Below are 25,894 nucleotides of genomic sequence, written 5' to 3' on the forward strand. Positions count from 1 at the left end.
AGCCAGGCCACTGTTAGACAACACATATAGATTGGGCACCATGGATTTTAATTCACAGATTACCTGAATAGCGCTGGACTGGTCCTAGAAATAAGGCAAGTTTAGTTCAAGGGCTTACCTACATTCTCTTTGGGGTTGGGTATACTGACTCCTGGAAGGACTGAGCACATTGAAGCTCTGTGAGCAGCCACGAACTGTAACTGTAGGTAGGATCTGATACTCTTCCCTGGAGTGTTACCTATTAGATCACCAGAATTGTTTGCAAATGGGAAATCTGTGGTGGAGCATACTCTCTCCCTATTACAGTGATCAGAATATCTTTAAACTTAATCTTAAATAATAACATACATACAGATTCACAGAAAGATAGACAAAATGAAAAGGCACAGGGCTATGTACCAGAGAAAGGAACAAGATAAAACCCCAGAAAAACAACTACATGAAGTGGAGATAGGCAACCTTCCAGAAAAAGAATTCAGAATAATGATAGTGAAGATGATCCAGGACCTCAGAAAAAGAATGGAGGCAAAGATCAAGAAGATGCAAGGAATGTTTAACAAAGACCTTGAAGACTTAAAGAACAAACAAACAGAGATGAACAATACAATAACTGAAATGAAAACTACACTCGAAGGAATCAATAGCAGAATAACTGAGGCAGAAGAACGGATAAGTGACCTGGAATAAAGAATGGTGGAATTCACTGCCACAGAACAGAATAAAGAAAAAAGAATGAAAAGAAATAAAGACCTCTGGGACAACATTTAACGCAACAACATTCGCATTATAGGGACCCCAGAAGGAGAAGAGAGAGAGAGAAAGGACCCGAGAAAATATCTGAAGAGATTATAGTCAAAAATTTCCCTAACATGGGAAAGGAAAGAGCCACCCAAGTCCAGGAAGTGCATAGAGTCCCATAAAGGATAAACCCCAGGAAAAACATGCTGAGATACAGAGTAATCAAATTGACAAAAATTAAAGACAAAGAAAAATTATTGAAAGCAACAATGGAAAAAATGACAAATAACATACAAGGGAACTCCGATAAGGTGAACAGCTGATTTCTCAATAGAAACTCTACAAGCCAGAAGGGAGTAGCACTATATATATATATTTTTTAACATCTTTATTGGAGTATAATTGCTTTACAATGGTGTGTTAGTTTCTGCTTTATAACAAAGTGAATCAGTTATACATATACATATGTTCCCATATCTCTTCCCTCTTGCATCTCCCTCCCTCCCACCCTCCCTATCCCACCCCCTAGGTGGTCACAAAGCACCGAGCTGATCTCCCTGTGCTATGCAGCTGCTTCCCACTAGCTATCTATTTTACATTTGGTAGTGTATATATGCCCATGCCACTCTCTCATTTTGTCCCAGTTTACCCTTCCCCCTCCCCGTGTCCTCAAGTCCATTGTCTACTTCTGTGTCTTTATTCCTGTCCTTCCCCTAGGTTCATCAAAACCTTTATGTGTTAGCATATGGTATTTGTCTTTCTCTTTCTGACTTACTTCACAATGTATGACAGACTCTAGGTCCATCCACCTCACTACAAATAACTCAGTTTCGTTTCTTTTTATGGCTGAGTAATATTCCATTGTATATATATGCCACATCTTCTTTATCCATTCATCTGTTGATGGACACTGAGGTTGCTTCCATGTCCTGGCTATTGTAAATAGAGCTGCAATGAACATTGTGGTACATGACTCTTTTTGAATTATGGTTTTCTCAGGGTATATGCCCAGTAGTGGGATTGCTGGGTCATATGGTAGTTCTATTTGTAGTTTTTTAAGGAACCTCCACACTGTTCTATATAGGGGATTAAGAGCGCTGCTTAAAGGAGCTTCAGAGACTGGCGTGAGCCGCGGCTATCAGCGCAGACTCCAGAGATGGGAATGAGACACTAACACTGCTGCTGCCGCCACCAAGAAGACTGTGCGCAAGCACAGATCACTATCCACACCTGCCCTCCCCAGAGCCTGTGCAGCCCGCCACTGCCAGGGTCCCATGATCCAGGGACAACTTCCCCAGGAGACGCATGGCGCACCTCAGGCTGATGCAACGTCATGCCGGTCTCCGCCGCCTCAGGCTCGCTCCGCACTCCGTACCCATCCCTACCCCCGGCCTCAGTGAGCCAGAGCCCCCGAATCAGCTACTGCTCCTTTAACCCCGTCCTGTATGAGCGAAGAACAGACGTCCTCAGGTGACCTAAAGGCAGAGGCAGGTCCAAATCCAAACCTGAGCCCCAGGAGCTGTGCGAACAAAGAAGAGAAAGGGAAATTTCTCCCAGCAGCTTCAGGAGCAGCGGATTAAATCTCCACAATCAACTTGATGTACCCTGCATCTGTGTAATACCTGAATAGACAACGAATCATCCCAAATTGAGGCGGTGGACTTTGAGAGCAAGATATATTATTTTTTCCCCTTTTCCTCTTTTTGTGAGTGTATATGTGTATGCTTCTATGTGAGATTTTGTCTGTATAGCTTTGCTTTCACCATTTGTCCTAGGGTTCTGTCTGTCCATTTTTGTTTTTTTCTTTTACTTTTTAACACAATTTTTTTCTTAATAATTATTTTTTATTTTAATAACTTTATTTTATCTACTTTATTTTATTTTCTCTTATCCACTTTCTTTCTTTCTACTTTTTCTCCCTTTTATTCTGAGCCGTGTGGATGAAAGGCTCTTGGCGCTGCAGCCAGGAGTCAGTGCTGTGCCTCTGAGGTGGGAGAGCCAACTTCAGGACACTGGTCCAACAAGAGACCTCCCAGCTCCACGTAATATCAAACGGAGAAAATCTCCCAGAGATCTCCATCTCAACACCAAGACCCAGCTTCACTCAACGACCAGCAAGCTACAGTACTGGACACCCTATGCCAAACAACTAGCAAGACAGGAACACAACCCCACCCATTAGCAGAGAGGCTGCCTAAAATCATAGTAAGGCCACAGACACCCCAAAACACACCACCAGACGTGGACCTTCCCACCAGAAAGACAAGATCCAGCCTCATCCACCAGAACACAGGCACTAGTCCCCTCCACCAGGAAGCCTACACAACCCACTGAACCAACTTTAGCCACTGGGGACAGACACCAAAAACAACGGGAACTACGAATCTGCAGCTTGCAAAAAGGAGACCCCAAACACAGTAAGATAATAAGCAAAATGAGAAGACAGAAAAACACACAGCAGATGAAGGAGCAAGATAAAACCCCACCAGACCTAACAAATGAAGAGGAAATAGGCAGTCTACCTGAAAAAGAATTCAGTGTAATGATAGTAAAGATGATCCAAAATCTTGGAAATAGAATGGAGAAAATGCAAGAAACATTTAACAAGGACCTAGAAGAACTAAAGATGAAACAGGCAATGATGAACAACACAAAAAATGAAATTAAAAATACTCTAGAAGGGATCAATAGCAGAATAACTGAGGCAGAAGAGCGGATAAGTGACCTGGAAGATAAAATAGTGGAAATAACTACTGCAGAGCAGAATTAAAAACACAGAATGAAAAGAACTGAGGATAGTCTCAGAGACCTCTGGAACAACATTAAATGCACCAACATTCGAATTATAGGGGTACCAGAAGAAGAAGAGAAAAAGAAAGGGACTGAGAAAATATTGGAAGAGATTATAGTTGAAAACTTCCCTAATATGGGAAAGGAAATAGTTAATCAAGTCCAGGAAGCACAGAGAGCCCCATACAGGATAAATACAAGGAAAAACATGCCAAGACACATATTAATCAAACTGTCAAATAATAAATACAAAGAAAACATATTAAAAGCGGCAAGGGAAAAACAACAACTAACACACAAGGGAATCCCCATAAGGTTAACAGCTGATCTTTCAGCAGAAACTCTGTAAGCCAGAAGGGAGTGGCAGGACATATTTAAAGTGATGAAGGAGAAAAACCTGCAACCAAGATTACTCTACCCAGCAAGGATCTCATTCAGATTTGATGGAGAAATTAAAACCTTCACAGACAAGCAAAAGCTGAGAGAGTTCAGCACCACCAAACCAGCTTTACAACAAATGCTAAAGGAACTTCTCTAGGCAAGAAACACAAGGAAAAGACCTACAAAAACGAACCCAAAACAATTAAGAAAATGGGAATAGGAACATACATATCAATAATTATCTTAAATGTAAATGGACTAAATGCTCCCACCAAAAGACACAGATTGGCTGAATGCATACAAAACAAGACCCTTGACTTCCCAGGTGGCATAGTGGTTGAGAGTCCACCTGCCGATGCAGAGGACACAGGTTCATACCCCGGTCCGGGAAGATTCCACATGCTGCGGAGTGGCTAGGCCCGTGAGCCATGGCCGCTAAGCCTGCGCGTCCAGAGCCTGTGATCCACAATGGGAGAGGCCACAACAGTGAGAGGCCGTGTACCGCAAAACAAAACAAAACAAAACAAAAAACAAGACCCATATATATGCTGTCTACAAGAGACCCTCTTCAGACCTAGAACACATACAGACTGAAAGTGAGGGGATGGAAAAAGATATTCCATGCAAAAGGAAACCAAAAGAAAGCTGGAGTAGCAATTCTCATATCAGACAAAATAGACTTTAAAATAAAGACTATTACAGGAGACAAAGAAGGACACTACATAATGATCAAGGGATGGATCCAAAAAGAAGATATAACAATTGTAAATATTCATGCACCGAACAAAGGAGCACCTCAATATATAAGGCAAATACTAACAGCCATAAAAGGGGAAATCGACAGTAACACATTCATAGTAGGGGACTTTAACACCCCACTTTCACCAATGGACAGATCATCCAAAACGAAAATAAATAAGGAAACACAACCTTTAAATGATACATTAAACAAGATGGACTTAAATAATAATAATTAATAATAATTAATATTTATAGGACATTCCATCCAAAAACAACAGAATACACATTTTTCTCAAGTGCTCATGGAACATTCTCCAGGATAGATCATATCTTGGGTCACAATTCAAGCCTTGGTAAATTTAAGAAAATTGAAATTGTATCAAGTATCTTTTCCGACCACAACGCTATGAGACTAGATATCAATTACAGGAAAAGATCTGTAAAAAATACAAACACATGGAGGCTAAACAATACAGTACTTAATAACGAAGTGATCACTGAAGAAATCAAAGAGGAAATCAACAAATACCTAGAAACAAATGACAATGGAGACACGATGACCCAAAACCTATGGGATGCAGCAAAAGCAGTTCTAAGAGGGAAGTTTATAGCAATTCAATTCTACCTAAGGAAACAGGAAACATCTCGAATAAACAACCTAACCTTGCACTTAAAGCAATTAGAGAAAAAAGAACAAAAATCCCCAAAGTTAGCAGAAGAAATCATAAAGATCAGATCAGAAATAAATGAAAAAGAAATGAAGGAAACGATAGCAAAGATCAATAAAACTAAAAGCTGGTTCTTTGAGAAGATAAACAAAATTGATAAACCATTAGCCAGACTCATCAAGAAAAAAAGGGAGAAGACTCAAATCAACAGAATGAGAAATGATAAAGGAGAAGTAACAACTGACACTGCAGAAATACAAAAGATCATGAGAGATTACTGCAAGCAACTCTATGCCAATAAAATGGACAACCTGGAAGAAATGGACAAATTCTTAGAAATGCACAACCTGCCAAAACTGAATCAGGAATAAATAGAAAATATGAACAAACCAATCACAAGCACTGAAATTGAAACTGTGATTAAAAATCTTCCAACAAACAAAAGCCCAGGACCAGATGGTTTCATAGGCGAATTCTATCAAACATTTAGAGCAGAGCTAACACCTATCCTTCTCAAACTCTTCCAAAATATAGCAGAGGGAGGAACACTCCCAAATTCATTCTACGAGGCCACCATCACCCAGATACCAAAACCTGACAAGGATGTCACAAAGAAAGAAAACTACAGGCCAATATCACTGATGAACATAGATGCAAAAGTCCTCAACAAAATACTAGCAAACAGAATCCAACAGCACATTAAAAGAATCATACACCATGATCAAGTGGGGTTTATTCCAGGAATGCAAGGATTCTTCAATATATGCAAATCAATCAACGTGATACACCATATTAACAAACTGAAGGATAAAAACCATATGATCATCTCAGTAGATGCAAAAAATATTTTGACAAAATTCAACACCCATTTATGATAAAATCTCTCCAGAAAGTGGGCATATAGGGAACCTACCTCAACATAATAAAGGCCATATGTGACAAATCCACAGCAAACATCATTCTCAATGGTGAAAAATTGAAAGCATTTCCTCTAAGATCAGGAACAACACAAGGATGTCCACTCTCACCACTAGTATTGAACACAGTTTTCGATGTCCTAGCCACAGCAATCAAAGAAGAAAAAGAAATAAAAGAAATGTAAATTGGAAAAGAAGAAGTAAAACTGTCACTGTTTGCAAATGACATGATACTATACATAGAGAATCCTAAAGATGCCACCAGCAAACTACTAGAGCTAATCAACGAATTTGATAAAGTTGCAGGATACAAAATTAATGCACAGAAATCTCTTGCATTCCTATACACTAACAACGAAAGATCAGAAAGAAAATTTAAGGAAACAATCCCTTTCACCATTGCAACAACAACAACAAAATACCTAGGAATAAACCCACCTAAGGAGGTAAAAGACCTGTACTCAGAAAACTATAAGACACTGATGAAGGAATTCAAAGATGACACAAACAGATGGAGAGATATACCATATTCTCAGATTGGAAGAATCAATATTGTGAAAATGACTATACTACCCAAAGCAATCTACCGATTCAGTGCAATCCCTATCAAATTACTAATGGCATTTTTTACAGAACTAGAACAAAAAATCTTAAAATTTGCATGGAGATACGAAAGATGCTGAATAGGCAAAGCAGTCTTGAGAAAGAAAAACGGAGCTGGAGGAATCAGGCTCACAGACTTCAGACTATACTACAAAGCTACAGTAATCAAGACAGCATGGTACTGGCAGAAATAGAAATATAGATCAACGGAACAGGATAGAAAGCCCAGAGACAAACGCATGCACCCTCGGTCACCTTATTTTTGATAAGGAGACAAGAGTATACAATGCAGAAAAGACAGCCTCTTCAATAAGTGGTGCTGGGAAAACTAGACAGCTACATGTAAAAGAATGAAATCAGAACACTCCCTAACACCATACACAAAAATAAACTCAAAATGGATTAGAGACCTAAATGTAAGACCGGACACTATAAAACTCTTAGAGGAAAAACATAGGAAGAACACTCTTTGACATAAATCACAGCAAGATCGTTTTTGATCCACCTCCTAGAGTAATGGAAATAAAAACAAAAATAAACAAATGGGACCTAATGAAACTTCAAAGCTTTTGCAAAGCAAAGGAAACTACAAACAGGATGAAAAGACAACCCTCAGAATGGGAGAAAATATTTGCAAATGAATCAACAAAGGATTAGTCTCCAAAATATATAAACAGCTCATGTAGCTCAATATTAAAAAAACAAACAACCCAATCAGAAAATGGGCAGAAGACCTAAATAGACATTTCTCCAAAGAAGATATTCAGATGGCCAACAAACACATGAAAAGCTGCCCAACATCACTAATTATTAGAGAAATGCAAATCAAAACTACAATGAGGTATCGCCTCACACTAGTTAGAATGGGCATTATCAGAAAATCTACAAACAACAAATGCTGCAGAGGGTGTGGAGAAAAGGGAACCCTCTTGCACTGTTGGTGGGCATGTAAATTGATACAGCCACTATGGAGACCAGTATGGAGGTTCCTTAAAAAACTAAAAAGAGAATTACCATATGACCCAGCAATCCCACTCCTGGGCATATACCCAGAGCAAACCATAATTGAAAAAGACACATGCACCCCAATGTTCATTGCAGCACTATTTATAATAGCCAGGTCACGGAAGCAACCTAAATGCCCACTGACAGACGAATGGATAAAGAAGATGTGGTACATATATACAATGGAATATTACTCAGCCATACAAAGGAACGAAATTGGGTCATTTGTAGAGACATGGTTGGATCTAGAGACTGTCATACAGAGTGAAGTAAGTTAGAGAGAGAAAACAAATATCATGTATTAACGCATATATGTGGAACCTAGAAAAATGGTACAGATGAACCAGTTTGCAGGGCAGAAATAGAGACACAGATGTAGAGAACAAACATATGGACACCAAGGGGGAAAGTGGCGGGGGGCATGGTGGTGGTGGGATGAATTGGGAGATTGGGATTGACATATATACACTAATATGTATAAAATAGATAACTAATAAGAACCTGCTGTATAAAAAATAAAATTTAAAAATTAAAAAAAAGAATAACATACATACAGAAACGTGCACATATCCTAAGTGTGTGACTTAGTGAACTTTCACAGGCTGAACACATATAGCATCAAGTACCCAACCACTGCCAGCATCCATCCTGTGCTCCTTCCACTATCTTGACTTCTAACATCATAGATTAGTTTGCCAACTTTTAAAATATTTAATAGAAATGGAATGGTGTAGTGTATATTCTTTCATGTCTGGCTTCTTTCATTCAATATTATGTTTGTGAAATTCATCCTTATTTTTGCAGGTGGTTGTAGGTTCTTCATTCTCATTGCTGGGTGACATTGTGTGACTATACTATGATTTATTTATTCTACTTCTGCTGGGCATTTGGGTAGTTTCCACTTTGGTGTTATTATGAATAATGCTGCTAAGAACAACTTAATACTAGTCTTTGGTGGTCGTATGTACAACCTTCCTAGGAGTAGAAGTGCTGGGTCAAATATATTTATTTTGAATTTCTAAATTTACTGCAAAGAGCTTAGACATCTGATCTGTTTCCACTCGTAGTGCCAAAGCAGAAAATGTAACATGGCAGAGCTAAATACAGCAGTTCTCAAAGTGCATCCAAACACATCGTGTTTCTGAATCACCTGGGAGCTTGAGCAGGTGGTTCTCGGCTCATTTATGTGGGAGAACTGTGTGTAGTGGCAACAGGAGGCTTTAGAAGTCAGACAAACTGAAATTTAAATCCCAGCTTTATGAGTTAATGTCTGATCTTTGGGGAATTACTTAATGCTTGGTTTTCTTATTTATAAGGTGGGGCATAGTCATTCTTATTTTACAGGTCTGCAGCCTGGTTGACCAAGATAACCCATAGAAAGCAGCGAGCACAGCGCCTAACACAGTATGCATCATAAATGGTTGTTCCATTCCCTCATTTGCCGACGGAGGAAAATAAGTGAGTGAGACCTCTAGGCCCGAAGTCACTATATAACAATGACCTCATAACTCAACCATCTGGAGGTATAACAGAATTTAGTATTATGTGACTGTGCCTACAATCTCAGGCCCACTAGAGATGAAGCACAGAAGCCCATGAGTACCAGGAGCAAGCTTTTGACAACATTTGGTTGCCAATGGGCCATACACACCATTCATGATGCTCCTATTAACCTATTATCGTTGTTGTTGTTCTTTTTCTTAAATGCCAGTTTAAATAGCCCTCAGCATCCTTTTACAGACATCAGGTTCAGTGTGCATGACTTACTGAGTAGAAAACAAAAATCGCCAAGTCAAAAACTTTGTCAGGAAGGAGGAGATGATATGAAAATGAATCCGCAGGCTAGCCCCGTACATTATTACACAGGTGCGCACTACCAGGGTTTGCTGCTTTCTTTTCTAATCACTGTGTTTTCAAGTGTGTCTTCAAGACCGCTGAGTGCTAAACTATCTCTTTATCCCCGAGCACGGTCAGCTTCCCCAGCCTCCCACACAACCTGGTTCATGCTGGGATAAAGAGGAAGGTAGGAATGTTAAAACAATAATGCTATGGTCTGAGGCCAGCACCACGTAATCAGATCCTAGCAAGGCAGAGGCTGTTACCTGGGAAATTATTGGAAGAAAATAGGCCTATTTTGCAATGACTTAGTTTTTTCTACCCTCCTTGCTTTCTCCTTTTCATCGTGCCTCCAGTGATCAGATGGAATAAACCTTTCTACATTTATTTCACTAAGGAGCACTGAGAAGCTTTGTATGGGCACCAGCAAAAGATGCAGGAGTCGCAGGACTATGGCCTGACCCACTGTTGGTCTTGAATCCCAAATATGATTCTTAGATGGGCAGCATCAGTTAAAAAAGGCCCCTGGAGTTCAACGCCATACTGCTATACCGCAAAGAGAACCTAGTATTTTGTTTTTACATCTTTATTGGAGTATAACTGCTTTACAATGTTGTGCTAGTTTCTGCTGTACAACAAAGTGAATCAGCTATATGTACACGTATATCCCCATGTCCCCTCCCTCTTGAGCCTCCCTCCCACTCTCCCTACCCCACCCCTCTAGGTGGTCACAAAGCATCAAGCTGATCTCCCTGTGCTATGCGACTGCTTCCCACTAGCTATCTATTTTACATTTGTACTGTACATATGTCCATGCCACTCTCTCACTTCGTCCCAGCTTAACCTTCCCCCTCCCCATATCCTCAGGTCTATTCTCTACGTCTGCGTCTTTATTCCTGCCCTGTCCCTAGGTTCTTCAGAGCCACTTTTTTTAGATTCCATATATATGTGTCAGCATACGGTATTTGTTTTTCTCTTTCTGACTTACTTCACTCTGTATGACAGACTCTAGGTCCATCCACCTCACTACAAATAACTCAGTTTCGTTTCTTTTTATGGCTAATATTCCATTGTACATATGTGCCATATCTTCTTTATCCATTCATCTGTCAGTGGACGCTTAGGTTGCTTCCACGTCCTGGCTATTGTAAGTAGAGCTGCAATGAACATTGTGGTACATGTCTCTTTTTGAATTATGGTTTTCTCAGGGTATATGCCCAGTAGTGGGATTGCTGGGTCATGTGGTAATCCTATTGTTAGTTTTTTTTGTTTTTTTTTTTTTTGCGGTACGCGGGCCTCTCACTGCTGTGGCCTCTCCCGTTGTGGAGCACAGGCTCCAGACGTGCAGGCTCAGCGGCCACGGCTCACAGGCCCAGCCGCTCCTCGGCATGTGGTATTTTCTCGGACCTGGGCACGAACCCGTGTCCCCTGCATCCGCAGGCAGACTCTCAACCACTGCACCACCAGGGAAGCCCTATTGTTAGTTTTTAAAGGAACCTCCATACTGTTCTCCATAGCGGCTGTATCAATTTACATTCCCACCAACAGTGCAGGAGGGTTCCCTTTTCTCCACACCCTCTCCAGCACTTACTGTTTCTAGATTTTTTGATGATGGTCATTCTGACTGGTGTGAGGTGATACCTCACTGTAGTTTTGATTTGCATTTCTCTAATGATTAGTGATGCTGAGCACCTTTTCGTGTGGAAAAACCAGTATTTTGAACTTCAGTATTATTAAGTAGATAAATTAGGAGGCTACTGTTCACATTAAAAAGAGATTCAACACAGAAACATATGGAGAATAAAGTGGAAGGCAGCAAAAGTGGTTTGTACGACATTAATATAAAGTTCCAAAGTATTTTGTGAACATTTGTTATGCATATTTTGCCAGTGTGTCTTGCCATAAGATCATTCAACCTGTTTTTACTCTAAATGGATAAAACAAAGGGAGGTGAGGAGTGGGGTAGCCCTGAGTTTTGATACGAGCCTCGGGTCAAGCAGAGCACACTGTGCTGAAGCGCGTTCCGTGGCTATGGAAGCTAGAATCACGGTCTTGGAACTGGAAAAGTCTTGAAACTGGCACCATAGTGGGTCACATAATCGAGGTCCAGAGAGGAGAAGTGATTTGCTGAAGCTCACACGATAATTAATTCCATGGCAAAACTGATGTTGGAATGAGATTGTGGGTTCCAGCAAGCAGAGACTAAGCTGCAGCCTACTTGTCTTCCCAGCATCCAGCCCTTTCACTGTAGGTCAGTCCGGTTCCCCCTGGGGCTACAGATCTGGATCTGCCTCGATCTGGGGGCTGGTATGGAGCCCCAGAGGCCATAAAGGAACAGATCCATCTCTGCTCATCAATACCACATCTCTCATGAGGAATCACTCAGCCTTTCCACCTTCCCCTACTGCCTCTACCCCAGCCTGGAGGCCTGTGGAGAGGAAATACCTCGGGGTTGGACCCGACTTCCCAGGTTGTCCCATAATTACACTTCTGCACCTATCAGAACCAAGTCACTATGACTTTGCCTCCACCTTCACAGAGAAAACAGAGGCTATCAGATAAGGGAGGCTTTCGACTTTCTATACCCTTCCCCTTATAACCCAAAACATCCTTACCAGCTTCTTTGCCAAGACAGTGGGAGAGGTATCTCTTTACCAACGCGAAGCCAATTCTTCGTCTTGTGCACTGGATCCCAACATCTCCAGTCTAAGGGTCATTCCCTTCATCAATTTTCCCCATCATTTTCACATTCTCCCACTGGCTCTTTCCCATTTATATTTAACTGCAAGTAGGTACCATCTTAAAAGAATGAGCCAACCAGAAGCTTTGACATCCTGGATGATGGAAGGAAAGAAGGCTAGAGGGAAGTATGGAAGTAAAAAAAGAAGAGGAGAGAAAGGCTAGCTTCTCTCAATCTTAAACCCTGATTTATCCACCTTTGGGTCCTATACACTCTAGATGCTTCTCCTCTCATTCAAGCTTCTACTTCCCCACCTCCTAAATGCTCTTCAACCTATCTGGTCTCTGTTTTCACCATTTCACTGAAACATCATGATTGACCTCTTCTTCCTAAACCCAAAGGAAACTTTCCCTTATTATCTCATGTGATCTCCCTGCTTCATTGGGTTCTATTGGATATTCCCTCCACAGAACTTACCCTGCCCTTGGTACCCCTGATCTCCCAGATATTTGAGATGTCTGTCCTCTTTTCATGACCCTTCCTCTATTGGCTCTTTAAATGGTGTTCGTCAGGGTTACATCCTGGAAAGATTCTGGGATAAAGTAGATTGATTTAACCAGATTTCATGTAGAGACAGACAGATATAAGGAGCCTTCTAATAGCTTTAATTACAGCTCTTCGATTTTACTCCTTCTAAGAACCTGATAGGATGGCTCAGGGTCAGTTATTTTCTAGAATTGCCCCCATAGTAGGATTATCCTGAGGCACTCTTGCTAGTTAACCATTTCCATCCACTTCTTCCATCAGTCCAGAAACTGACTAATTTCGCTCCCATCGATTTCACTGCCTCGATTCCACTTTCATCTCCTCCATGCTGATGTCTCCCAGATCAACATCTCCAGCTCAGAATTCTCTTCTGAGCTCCAAAACCAAACATTAACTAGACACCTTCAAATGGAAGTCCCCATCGTATCCCCAACATTAACTCTCACAAACTGCTATTCCCGGATGCTCCCACCTCAAGGGTGGCATCCACCCACTGTAGCCAGAAAACTGAGTCGTCCTGATACTGCCTGCCCTCAGGCTCAGTTACCAATCCTGGTGCACTTACCTCCTTTAAAGTCTCCCACATCCATCCAGTACTCTCCTTCTCCACTACCCCACCCCTAACTTCAAACTTATTAATTCTCATGTAGATTACTAAAAAAAACAGAACAGGAGAGCAGAGAAAGTAAGTATAAAATATGAAGTAAAGGAAGGTGATTTTTTTTTTTTAGTTCTGAGTAAATACATACACATGTGTGCTATGCAACATGAAATGTATTTATCACTGTGGCTTCTCAGAGCTCATCCTCCACAGGCCTGGGCAGGTGTCTGAGCTCCCTCCAAAGCCACATGTGGTTAGTGAGCACTTGAAATTGGCTAGTCTGAACTGAGATGTGTTGTAATAGACACACCAGATTTCAGACTTGGTATGAAGAATATAAATACCTCATTAATCATTTTTATATTGATTACATGTGTAATGATAACATTTGAGATACATCAGATTAAATTAAATGTATTATTGAAAATAATTTCACCTTTTAGAAAAACGTTTTAAATTGTGGCTACTAGAAAAATTTAAATTACATTGTATTTCCACTGGACAGCGTTACTGTAGCAGCTGGAGTGTGCCACTCACAGCTGAGGGCTTAAGATCCCCTCAAAAATAGACTGATCCTTTCCATATCCAAAAATGTTTGAGGATCAGCAAGCTGCATCTCTTCTTCAAATGCAGGGACTTGTCTTAACTTGGGGATCAGGATAATGCAGTACTCCCTGCTGTGATGTGCTTTTTTTTTTTTTTTGGCTGTGCCAGGTCTTAGTTGCGGGATCTTTCAGTTGCAGCATGCGGACTCCTAGTTGCGGCATGCATGATCAATGTGGGATCTAGTTCCCCGATCAGGGATCGAAACCAGTCCCCCTGCATTGGGAGCGCGGAGTCTTACCCAGTGGACCACCAGGGAAGTCCCCCTGCTGTGAGGTACTTCTGCTCAATGGATAAAATATAGCTTAAATGCTGTAGAAAGCCCAATATATTAAAGCCAAACTTATTAAAAAAATAGCTCTCTTAAGGGATTTCAGCATCCTGGCATGCTTCCACCTACCAAACCACTGCCTCCTGTTAAATGAAAACGATATTCAAGGGCAGGGGCTCTGGATTATTTCTTTTATTTCTCTCCACAGCACCTGGTGCCTTGCTGTGTGTGGAAGTTTCTAAGCAGCTGGCTAACTGTGGATCGTTGGTCAGGGGCTGAGGTTTCTCTCAGTTCCCTTCTAAAGCCTTGCGTCACTGAATACTTTAAATCCCCCTCACTGCCTGAATGAGGACACACCCTTTCCATTTCTGTATGCTCAAATGCCAAAATAAAACAAAGTACAGACCTGTCTTCTTATATTTGATTTATATTAATATCCTCCATAAGGAGTTCAGCATTAAGCAAATTAGAGTAGGAGGGTTGGAGCGATAGTGAAAGAATAAACTTAAAAGAATGGGAGAAACGAATTCATTGATCCCATGTTCAATATACCCGACTATTATCAATCTGCAAGAAATGGATGTTGCATTTGGAACAAGACCAGCAGGAAGATGTCTAATAATAACCTTGGGCAGAATTCCAGTCGACCACAGTAAATGCCCAAGGAAGCTCATGGTTGTTTATTTTCACTGACGTAGCACAGTAAGTATCTCGCTTTTAAAATGCTATCTGAGTAGCTAAATAGATGGCGAGGCTAGTAAAGGAAGCCAAGGATGTCTCTGGAAATCTGGTCATCTTTTTGAGCACTAGCGGGTGAGTGCCCTACCTCCCAACGAACGTAATGCACCTTCTGCAAGACAGCAGTCTCTTGGCACTGCTCCACTTTGAAGTAAAGTCCAAAATGAACTCCTGCTAACGTAGCATATCGAACCAGCCCTTTTTCATTACCAAGGCTCTATCATAAAACCTAGGCAATTTTCTATTTCTCTTCTAATTTCTTTATCAGTGTTATTTAATTCTATTTACTCTTTCTTCCAACAAAAAAAAAGGCAGGTGGAGGGCTTCCCTGGTGGCGCAGTGGTTGAGAGTCCGCCTGCCGATGCAGGGGACATGGGTTCGTGCCCCGGTCCGGGAAGATCCCACATGCCGCAGATAGGCTGGGCCCGTGAGCCATGGCTGCTGAGCCTGCGCGTCCGGAGTGTGTGCTCTGCAACGGGAGAGGCCACCACAGTGAAAGGCCCACGTACCGCAAAAAAAAAAAAAAAGGCAGGTGGAAAACCTACAGGTATACCTTCCAGAAAAGTTCCCCCTTGAACATGATTCCATTGTATCCTCAATATCCTTAGCAATTTGCTACTTACAAGGGTCTAAAGTATAGATTGCTTTAAAGTCCTGTGTATTTAGATATGCCAGCTTCCCACTCCCTTTCCTTAAAGGGCTATGCCAGGCTCTGTATTAGACACCGGGGATACGGTGAGGACAAGACAGGTTTCTACTCAACATCACGCTGGCAAACGTGGACTCGCTGTCAAGGAGTTCACCGCTCTCTCCTTTCTGCCCCCACTGCACCTGGGAACACACCCCTTTGCAGGCTGTGTCCTTCTCAACCTGTATGAAAGCAATCTGTTTGTGTGCCAGTCTCTTCTAGAATCTCTGGATCACAAAGTACCACAGGGCTCAGAGCTCAGCACGTAGTATGTACTCGATCACTGTGGGCAGAGCTAACCCGGATCACAATAAACAGCCTTCACTGTAAATAATATATAGATAAATGCATGTAGACAGGGACACTTGTACACACCTTCTCAAGTGCCAGGCTAAATCAAGAGCATGGTTCATTAAAAAAGGGCATTTTACACGATTGCTGAGACTTAAATAAAATTCGTATTTACAGAGGGTGACATTCAGTGACATAAAGTCACGTTCTGGGACTTGCAGTAAAGCTTTATGTCCCTTTATTTACCCAGAAATGTCCTTTTCCATATCTCTAGGTAAAGTTAGAGTGAGTTTGGGGAAATAGTGCGTGCCTCGGCTAATACAATCACAACCACTCTGGTAAATGCTACTTTTTTTCAAGATAATGTTTTGTTATTGAGTCCTGTTTCCTCTAAACTTTATGAATCCAAGTTTGGTTACACGTGGGGGAAGGAGCCTGTCCTCTGGAGGGGAATCTCTCAAGTCTTCCATGCACTTTCCAAAGTCAGTTAAGCAACAGAGCAGCCACGCTCTGAGGGACCCACGATGGACTTGGGGCAATATGTTTGGGTACTGGGAGAAACAGAATTTATATGATTTGAAATATGAAGATATTAGCAAAGCTAAAGATCAACAGAAACTACTCAAAAACATAAAAAGAAATCCTAATTTAATATTTTCACTTGCCACTCTCTTCATCAACAAACTATGTTACTAGGTAGTTAATATGTGCCTTCATTATTAAGTGTAGATCTAAATTTAGAATAAAACCCCACAATGACCCAATTTTGCTGATAAGAGAAAAGGTGCTTCAAAAAACTTACTAGTGGTTTATAAAGTGGTTGCAGCACCTATTTAAACAGAAACAATTTTCAATAGACCACAATAATGATGGACAACATGGGAAATTTTTATAAAAGGTAGATCAAAGCAATCACTTTAACAGTTCAAATTCTGTACATCCTTCACACACTCACACACACACACACAAACACACACACACACATTTTAAGCCAGAACTGCCAAAAAGATGGAAAAAGAATGTATCTCACTTAAAGGTGTGTTGCAGGAGAAAGGTCTTCCACTCTGCAGGTATAGAGCTCTGTGTTCAAATCCCAGCGCTACAGCCTTCAAAGCAATGTGGCTTTGGAGAAGTCGCTTACCCTCTCTGAACTTCAGTTTCCTCATTTCTAAACTGGCAGGGAGGTGGAGGTGTAACACTGCCAGCTTTGTATGGTTCCTGGGAGTTAACCTCCAGGATGAGCTGTCACAAGTGAAAGTAGAAAGTACTTGAACTTTCTTCCTTTCCTTGATTTCCTCTGCCCACCCTCTCAGGCAGAAGCAACCAAGGAGCAGAATAGCTAAAAGGCAAAAAGGGAAGGAAAAGAAGTAGGCACCAGAGACTGAAATGATACACAAACAGGAACCAGACGCTGCCCTCTCCCCTGCCCTTGACCTGTCAGGAAGTTGTGTGATGCAAATCTGAACACTGAGTTTAACTTTAAAAAATATATTCTGGGTGATGGACTTCCCTGGTGGCACAGTGGTTAAGAATCTGTCTGCCAATGCAAGGGAGACAGGTTCAAGCCCTGGTCTGGGAAGATCCCACATGCTGCAGAGCAACTAAGTCTGTGTGCCACAACTACTGAGCCTGCGTGCCACAACTAATGAATCCTGCATGCCTAGAGCCCGTGTTCTTCAACAAGAGAAGCACCCGCTCGCCGCAACTAGAGAAAGCCCGTGCGCAGAAACAAAGACCCAATGCAGCCAAAAATAAATAAATAAATTTATTTAAAAAAATATATATATATTCTGGGTGATCTCATAACAAGCTTTTAATGGTCAGTTTGTTGTTGTTGTTGTTTTGCAGTGCTTAATCAAGAGTTGTTTAGTGGGGCTTCCCTGGTGGCGCAGTGGTTGAGAGTCCGCCTGCCGATGTAGGGGACACGGGTTCGTGCCCCGGTCTGGGAAGATCCCACGTGCCGTGGAGCGGCTGGGCCGGTGAGCCATGGCCGCTGAGCCTGCGCGTCCGGAGCCTATGCTCCGCAACAGCAGAGGCCACAACAGTGAGAGGCCCGCAAGAGTTGTTCAGTGGCTCAAAGGAATCCCTTGGTAACAAACTTATGGGGATGGTTTGTATCCCATCAGAAACAGGTACTACACTGTGTATGTTGTTCAGCAAGCGGCTTAAGCGCTGGGGAGCAGTTAATATCAAACTTCCCTAAGAAAATATATCTTTAAAAATAGAAACACAGTGAACAATAGCCCTAGGTGCTCTAATGTAACTTTCTTGGTTTTCATGTTTTACAAAATTGTCCTAAGTCTCCCTTTGAATCCTCATTAACCCTTATGAAGAAATAACACTTACATGATGGACTGGCCTTGAAATCTGTGAGCCCTCATTTTGGGAGTTCACAGAAAATGCTACATCACAAAATCCTTTTTTAAAAAAACCTCTTCCCAGGGTCAAACTCCACAGTCAATCAAAATATTGCACCTTTTAACTCGAGGGAAATCGCTAGAGAGAGAGTAGCTCTAAGTAGTATGTCGCTTGGATTTGAGGGTCCAAAGAGAGGTCTCCCCAAGTTCCCGAAGACTTCAGGCCACAGAAAATCCACCACCCATTTGGTGTTTTTGATTCCTTGAGGATACACGTTGAGGTGTTTGAGAACCACCTTCCACATTTACTTAAGGAATCATGACCAGTGGTGGAGAAGCTGATGAAATTTGGGATACCAGTAACTGAGATGCAAGGAAGCTCTGAGTGCCCGTTTCCACACTTTCATTATGAAAGGCATGCAGCCCCTTTCCAAGTAAATATAGCTGCTCCAGGTTCCCACTACCTGAAGAGAAACCCTCACAGCACGCTCCGGAAATGTTTACAATTCATTTAAGATGCACATTATTTCTAAACACATCGCCGAGGAACCCTTTTACTTATTTATTTTGAAATTTTCAAACGAATGGGGAAGTTTGGCTTCCATGTCGTTTTCATTTTTCAAAAACTGACATTAGGCACCAAAATTAGTTGAGGACAGAATCATTCCTTACCTAAAATTTAGAACTTAACAACGGACTCGTCTCAAGCTTTGTGAAGAGAATGCCATTTTTAAATTGTACCACAGGATCTGTATCTTTAGATGAGAATACACCTAAAAGATAAAAGCCCATCCCCTCCTCCCAAGGCACAAAAACACAGCATAGCCCAAGCAGCCCGTTTCCTACCCAGCCAATACAATAATGCTTTGTAAGCTGAGAGCAGCGCTCGGTTACAGAAGCTAAGTATAAACAGCTGAGAAGGATTAGGCGGTAGCTCTATTCTCATTTACATGAAAATCCTCTAAGCATCGCTTTCCTCGGTGGCTGCGGGCGCATAAAAGAGTTCCTCGCTGAAACTCTTTTGTGCCATAGCCACGCATACATTTGCATCCTTTGTCTTTACTTACCAGTCGAGGCTGTGGGCATGTGTGCTCGATTTCCTCCATGGTTTCTGAGGGAGGCTCATTGGAAAGGGATTTTGGGATACCTGTTTCTGACTCAGCATCAGTGGTAAGTACTGGCATGGCCAGTGAATGCTGCCTCCAGTTCTACACCCTCTGAGAGTCTCCTCCTGGGCAGAGAATGTTTTCTTTGTCAGGTATTTTTCTCTTCCCCACCCATCCCCCTTCTTCGTCCCTTCTTTCTGTCTTCCCAGGGGGAAGTAAAGAGGTTATCCTCCACCCCCACCACTTTCCTTCTCCAAGAACCCAAGAGGCAAGGCCTCAGTTTATCACTATAACAACCAGACAGCACAGGAGCTGCGGGTGCGGGATACAGTACCTCATTTGCATGGAGCGCGCTGGTTGGCTACTGTCGTAATAGTACCACTCCGCCGGAGAGCGGCCGGGCCCCATTGGCTGGCGGGCCGTGCCCTGGGGGCCCGAACTTGCTGCTTTTGTTTCTCCTGTTTAATTCAGTTGCAAAGGTCCATTCTGGGCTAGGGACCCCGGCTGCGCTACCCAGATAAGGAAAAACCGCGTCCTGACATGCCCAGGACGCCTCGAGACAGAACATAGCAGACCTCCACTAAAAAAGACCAAGTCCCTGACATGTTTGCTGTGCTGTAGTCAGAATTTTGCCAAATAGGAGTCACCCTGAAGACAAAACCACTTTTGAGCCCAAACTCCCTGTGCCCACAATTGCCACCTGGCCTCGGAGGGCCTCTCACGGCATTCATTGAGAGCACCTGAGTGTTCACCCCCTTGACTGCAACAAGAGCAATGGCAGATCCTCTGAGGCCTGGTGTAGCGCTGGCGCTTACCCCTGGGGCTGCCCTGAGAGGAACTTCGAAGGAGGTAGATTGTCTTCGAAAACCTGCCTCCCACCTCTGACTGCCCTCCCCAATTACTTCCTCCCTCGGCCATTCCTCCTCCTCCCCAGCTATTCTGAGTTTCCTCAATGAGCTCTTGCTGTTGTCTGCGCTTCCATACACCGTTCCTTATGCTGGTCTATTATTCCCGTGCTCCCATTTCCTAAGCACCCTGCTCTCAGCGAAATGCTCATGGCAATCACAGAAACATCACAGATGGGGTATTAAAGATGATGTGCCTTAACGTCTAAATCGTCCAGGAATAGCCACCATTTATAAGAGGGCGTTCTGGAGACACACACCCAAAGAAAAGAACTCACAAAGGTATTCGTTCTAGTGAAATATCACACTTTAAATAACATTAATAAAAATCACGCCTTGGGAATTCCCTGGCAGTCCATAGTTAGGACTCCACGCTCTCACTACTGAGGGTCCGGGTTCCATCCCTGATTGGGGAACTAAAATCCCACAGCCACGCGGCTTGGCCAAAAAAAAAAAAAAATCATGGTAATTGCTAGCATTTATTAAGCACAGGCACAGTGCTAGGTACTTCACCTAGATATTGTTTAATCTTCATAACAACCCAAAGAGGTCAATCTTATCATTATCCCCATTTACAGGTGAGAAAATTGAAATTTACAGTAATTGCTCAGGGCCTCAAACTCATAAGCAGCGGAGCTGGGATTGGAAGGATGCGGGCTTGGCGGGGCAGGGGGGATGCAGCAGGTGTAGTGACAGAAAAAACATCTAGGTAGAAATCCTCTTAAGACAAGTCCCTGGGCTTCTAAATCTTTCATTTTAATCTATAGCAGTGGTTTTCATCCAAGTATGCTCCAGGACCAGCCACACCAACATCAGCGTCACCCGAGAACTTGTTGAAAATGTAAATTATTCATCCCTCAAGACCTGGCTCAGTAGGTCTGGGATAGGGCCGGAATTTGCATTTCTTTTTTTAAAAAATAAATTTACTTATTTTATTTATTTATTTTTGGCTGTTCATGATCCGTTGGAAAGACCTCACCCCCTAACCCCCACTGTGTTCTGGGCCACCGAGCCTGGTTCCTAATTGGTCCTCTAATTCCCTCTCTAGAATGGGATGCTCACCTGTTCCTATTTAGCAGCGTCCTGATGGCTAGTGGGGTCCTTGCAAACCCCTCTTGCCCAAGAGCCTAGACTGTGCCCTTATCCCCCACCTCCAGCCTTTGCTGTGTCAAAGTGGGCAGATGCCCCCTTCTCCCCCCACACCCCATCTCAACGAAACAAGATGCTGTCTCTGCCTGAGCATCTTCATTGTGTCACCTAAATCAGACCTTTAACCATCAGTGACATTATGTGCTAAATCCAAGTCGTACCTGACACATAATCAGCCCAAGTCCTTACACCTCAAAATTTAGACCTCTAACTGACTTGAGGGTCAGCTCTATAAGTAACTCCATTCCCACTAATCCTACCCCAGCCTTGTCTTGGCTTCTCATCGCCCTCTCCCCACAGCCCAGTGGTTGACTCTCACAGTCCTAATGGGGAGAAATAAGCTCTTTAAGGCACCACTCTGAGGGGTCCTTACCAGATTCACCCACTCTGGGGATCAGTCTTGGCTGCTCTTGCAACCTGATTCAGGAAATTCTTAATAATACCTGAATGGGTTATTTAAACTTGGGGGCTTTGTAATGCTATTAAGATGATTAAGAATGACCAGTTAATTACACAATATGGAATTAAGTATTCCATAACCCTCTAGGGGTTATATGGGGGGGTGACTATAAAGGGATAGGAGAAGAGGGGTTACTGGGGTGATGGAATTGTTCTGTATCCTGATTATGGTAATGGTTACACAAATCTATACACAATGTTAACATTGTTATAAAAAAAACCTCCATGGAGGACATTTGTCAGTACACGCTACAGCCTTTAGAGAGTTCATACCCTTTGACCCAGGGCTTTCCCTCGGGAATTTATCCCCAAAGAAACAACCAGAAGCTCACAAATAATTACATACAAAGATGCTAATGCAGACTTATTTACAAGAAGCAAAAAAAAAAAAAAAAAAAGATACAATTTACAGCAATAGGAGAAGTGGTTAAAATAAAAATTAAATACATCCATATAGTATTATACATGCATTAGGAGTCACGTTTTTGAAGAAAATCTAATGCTAGGGGAACATATTAACATTGTGTCAGGTGAGAAAAGCAGGCCACAGAATACGATTCTGAAAAATAATCCTGATTATGGGATATGTACATGCCTAGAAAAGAGCACTGGAGGGAAATACATCAGGATGTTAAGTAACATCTTTAAATGGTGGGATTATGGGGGATTTTGATTTCTTTTTTATATTTTCAGGTCTATAACAAGTATTTTAAAATAAGCATCTATTACCCTGATAGTTGGGGGGGAAATGAACATTACCCTTTCTCCCCAAAGGAATCAAGGGCTGGATACGGGGTGGGGATGAGGCAGGCAGAGGTTAGCATGTGAGAGAATAGAAAGGTGCAGGGGCTCAGTGGAGGAAAAAGAAAGCTGAAACTGGGGGAGTCCTATCTCCAGGTAGCAGAAGCAGAGGGAACGTGTTGGAGGCAGGCTGCTCAGAAAACCCCCAGGGAACTTTTGGGGACAGGGCTCTTGAGTCTTGTAACCTCTACAAGTAGGGTACGGCTTCATGAGAACTTGTTAGATCAGCGCTGCCCCTCACAAGCACCACCATCTTTCTCTCTACCGTTTATCAAGTATCTTCTGCTCTGAGTACTATGCTAGGTACTTACCGTGTGCTACCTGTAACCCCCTCAACAGCTGATCAGATGAGGAAACCGAGTCATAGGGACCTTTGCTTCAGCTTGGAAGAGACCTACAAATGATATCATTCTTCCCCCAAGCGGTCTTCACTTCAACATCAAATTATGGGGAATACTCTTACCAAATATCTGCAGGGAAGAACTAAAATAATAGAGCAGAAACTGAGCTTTCCCTGATCCCCTCAGGCCTTACCATTTTCGTCAACACCTGCCCGCTGGCTGCCAATGGCCAGCACCTGCATCTCTGCCTGAGGGCTTTCTCAGGCCACCGAAAGCCCTGCCCCCTCTCCCCAACAATACCGTTGAGACAGGGCTGACGGGCCAGAAAAGGTACAGCCCACACCCCCAAGAGCTCTCAAGCAATGACTGAGAGGAGTGAATGTACAAATACCGCACTGCCCTCAGTCCTCAAGTGGGATCATTGAATCTACACTGTTCTACACTGACTCCCAGAGTTCCCCAGTGGGATTAAATTCAATTTCCCATGGTGTTAGCTGGCTTGACAGAGCGCCCCGAATTGTATTGGCTGCCTTCTTTTCTTTGTCTCCCTTGCCCACACTCCTGTGGGTGTTTCCTGGACTCACCTCCCAAATTAACTTGAACTTGAATTCTTGTCTCAGGGTCTGCATCTGCATCTGGAGGATCTCCAACTAACAGCATTTCAGTGCCCCATCATAAAGTTCTAATATGATCTATTTCTTACGGCAAATACCTTTCATGTCCTCATCACACGTGGATAAAAATGTCATAACATCGTATATCTGTTTATTTTTTTAAAAGCAGGCATTACATTTAAGCTTTCTCTTTTTTTTTTTTTCACGGTACGCGGGCCTCTCACTGTTGTGGCCTCTCCCTTTGTGGAGCACAGGCTCCGGACGCACAGGCTCAGCGGCCATGACTCACGGGCCCAGCCGCTCCGCGGCATGTGGGATCTTCCCGGACCGGGGCACGAACACGTGTCCCCTGCATCGGCAGGCGGACTCTCAACCACTGCGCCACCAGGGAAGCCCCGTACTGAAAATTTTAAATTATTTACTTCTAGTTTGCATGTCCCTGCATACTTTATACTGCTCTTAATATTTATCAAGAAGTCCGTATGTAAACCTCCTTCATTCCAAATCCTTTCCCCTTACCAGCACTCCTGAGTCCGCTATTTATTCCATGTTTCCTTTTTTCTTTTTATTCTTTTTCCTCAGCACCTCAGGTTTACCAGATAACGAATTTATTACAAAGAAGGAAAGGACGTGGAAAGAAGAAGACAAAGATGACAAAGGTTTCCCGGAAACCACTGACCTTCTGTGGAATTCTTTTAATTTTCTGGCTCTATTTTGAGCCAGTTCCCCAGTTTTCTACACGTGGTTTACGGTTTGGGCCTAAAACCTGACACAGTCCAGAAAAAAAGTTCACCATCTGAGTAATGAAACCCATGAATAATTCCTTTTCACCCACTCCAGAGAAATTATCGTAATAAAAATTTTTTTCAGGGTAAAGCATTTCACCCCTCACTTAGTTCTTTTACACATTGAATTATATCATAATAGTGTTCTGGGATTGATAAGTTTTAATACTGAAAGTTTTCAAATGAGCAAACAGATTCAGAGAGGTTAAGTAACTTGAGCAAGATCACAGAGTAAGTGGCAGAAGTGTCACTTGAATCCAGGTCTCCTGAATCAAAGTTCAACTCTGTTTTCCACCAAACTACACTGCCTCACTCAGATTTGCCTTGTTAACAAGGTTGATGAGCTAACTCATGAGTATCTCATCATCCAAAATAACCACTCCACCCCTTTTCTATTGAACTCATGTAACATGAAGCACTCTTCACTTGTATTCGTTCAGTTCATTTCATGTCTCTGAAACCACGGACCTGGACTCATTGTAGGTGCTTGAGTTTACTTACGACAGAAAGTCAAACACATGCATTGCCAAATTCACCAGTGAGTCAAGAGTGAGGCTGATACAGGTCCATGACCCATAAAGGCCATTGGGGTAAAAATAATGATTGGACCTAAAAAGCAGTCAGTTTCAAAACTTTTTTTTTTTTTTTTTTTTTGTGGTACGCGGGCCTCTCACTGCTGTGGCCTCTCCCGTTGCGGAGCACAGGCTCCGGACGCGCAGGCTCAGCGGCCATGGCTCACGGGCCCAGCTGCTCCGCGGCATGTGGGATCTTCCCGGACCGGGGCACGAACCCGTGTCCCCTGCATCGGCAGGCGGACTCTCAACCACTGTGCCACCAGGGAAGCCCCAAAACTTTTTTTGAAAAACAAAATCAAGAAGATAGAAAGTGCTTTATTTTATTCTTGACATGGATTTTCTTCTTTTACCAGCTTCTAGAATAACCAAAAAAGAATTGACTTTTCCTCATCCATCTGACCAACATTTACTGAGTCTGTTACACACAGTTTTAAGGTGCTGGGGAGCTACTGCACAGACACAACATGACAAAACTACTGCATGAATGAAAATGCCATTCACAAAATGTCACCTTACATCTTTATATATATATATATATATATTTTATTTTATTTTTTTTTTTTTTGCGGTATGCAGGTCTTTCACTGCTGTGGCCTCTCCCGTTGCGGAGCACAGGCTCCGGACGCGCAGGCTCAGCGGCCATGGCTCACGGGCCCAGCCGCTGGGCGGCATGTGGGATCCTCCCGGACCGGGGCACGAACCCAA

At 42.6% G+C, this 25,894-nt stretch overlaps 1 protein-coding gene across 2 annotated transcripts in view; it reads right to left on the reverse strand.

Annotated features, from left to right (window-relative positions):
• PCYT1B (phosphate cytidylyltransferase 1B, choline) overlaps window positions 1-25,894 on the reverse strand; it is a gene marked incomplete at both ends in the record, with an annotated part of 160,957 nt that overhangs the window by 114,471 nt on the left and 20,592 nt on the right. Inside the window, one exon of one of the 2 annotated variants that reach the window (XM_082681040.1) lies at window positions 19,522-19,638. The exons of the other annotated variant lie outside the window; for it this stretch is intronic. Coding sequence (XP_082537166.1) covers window positions 19,522-19,638 — 117 coding nt within the window. Of the gene's footprint in view, window positions 1-19,521; window positions 19,639-25,894 lie in introns of those variants that run through there. 2 annotated transcript variants of the gene reach the window in all.

Source organism: Grampus griseus (genome assembly GCF_964374135.1).
Source record: "Grampus griseus genome assembly, chromosome: X".
Lineage (NCBI taxonomy): Eukaryota > Metazoa > Chordata > Mammalia > Artiodactyla > Delphinidae > Grampus > Grampus griseus.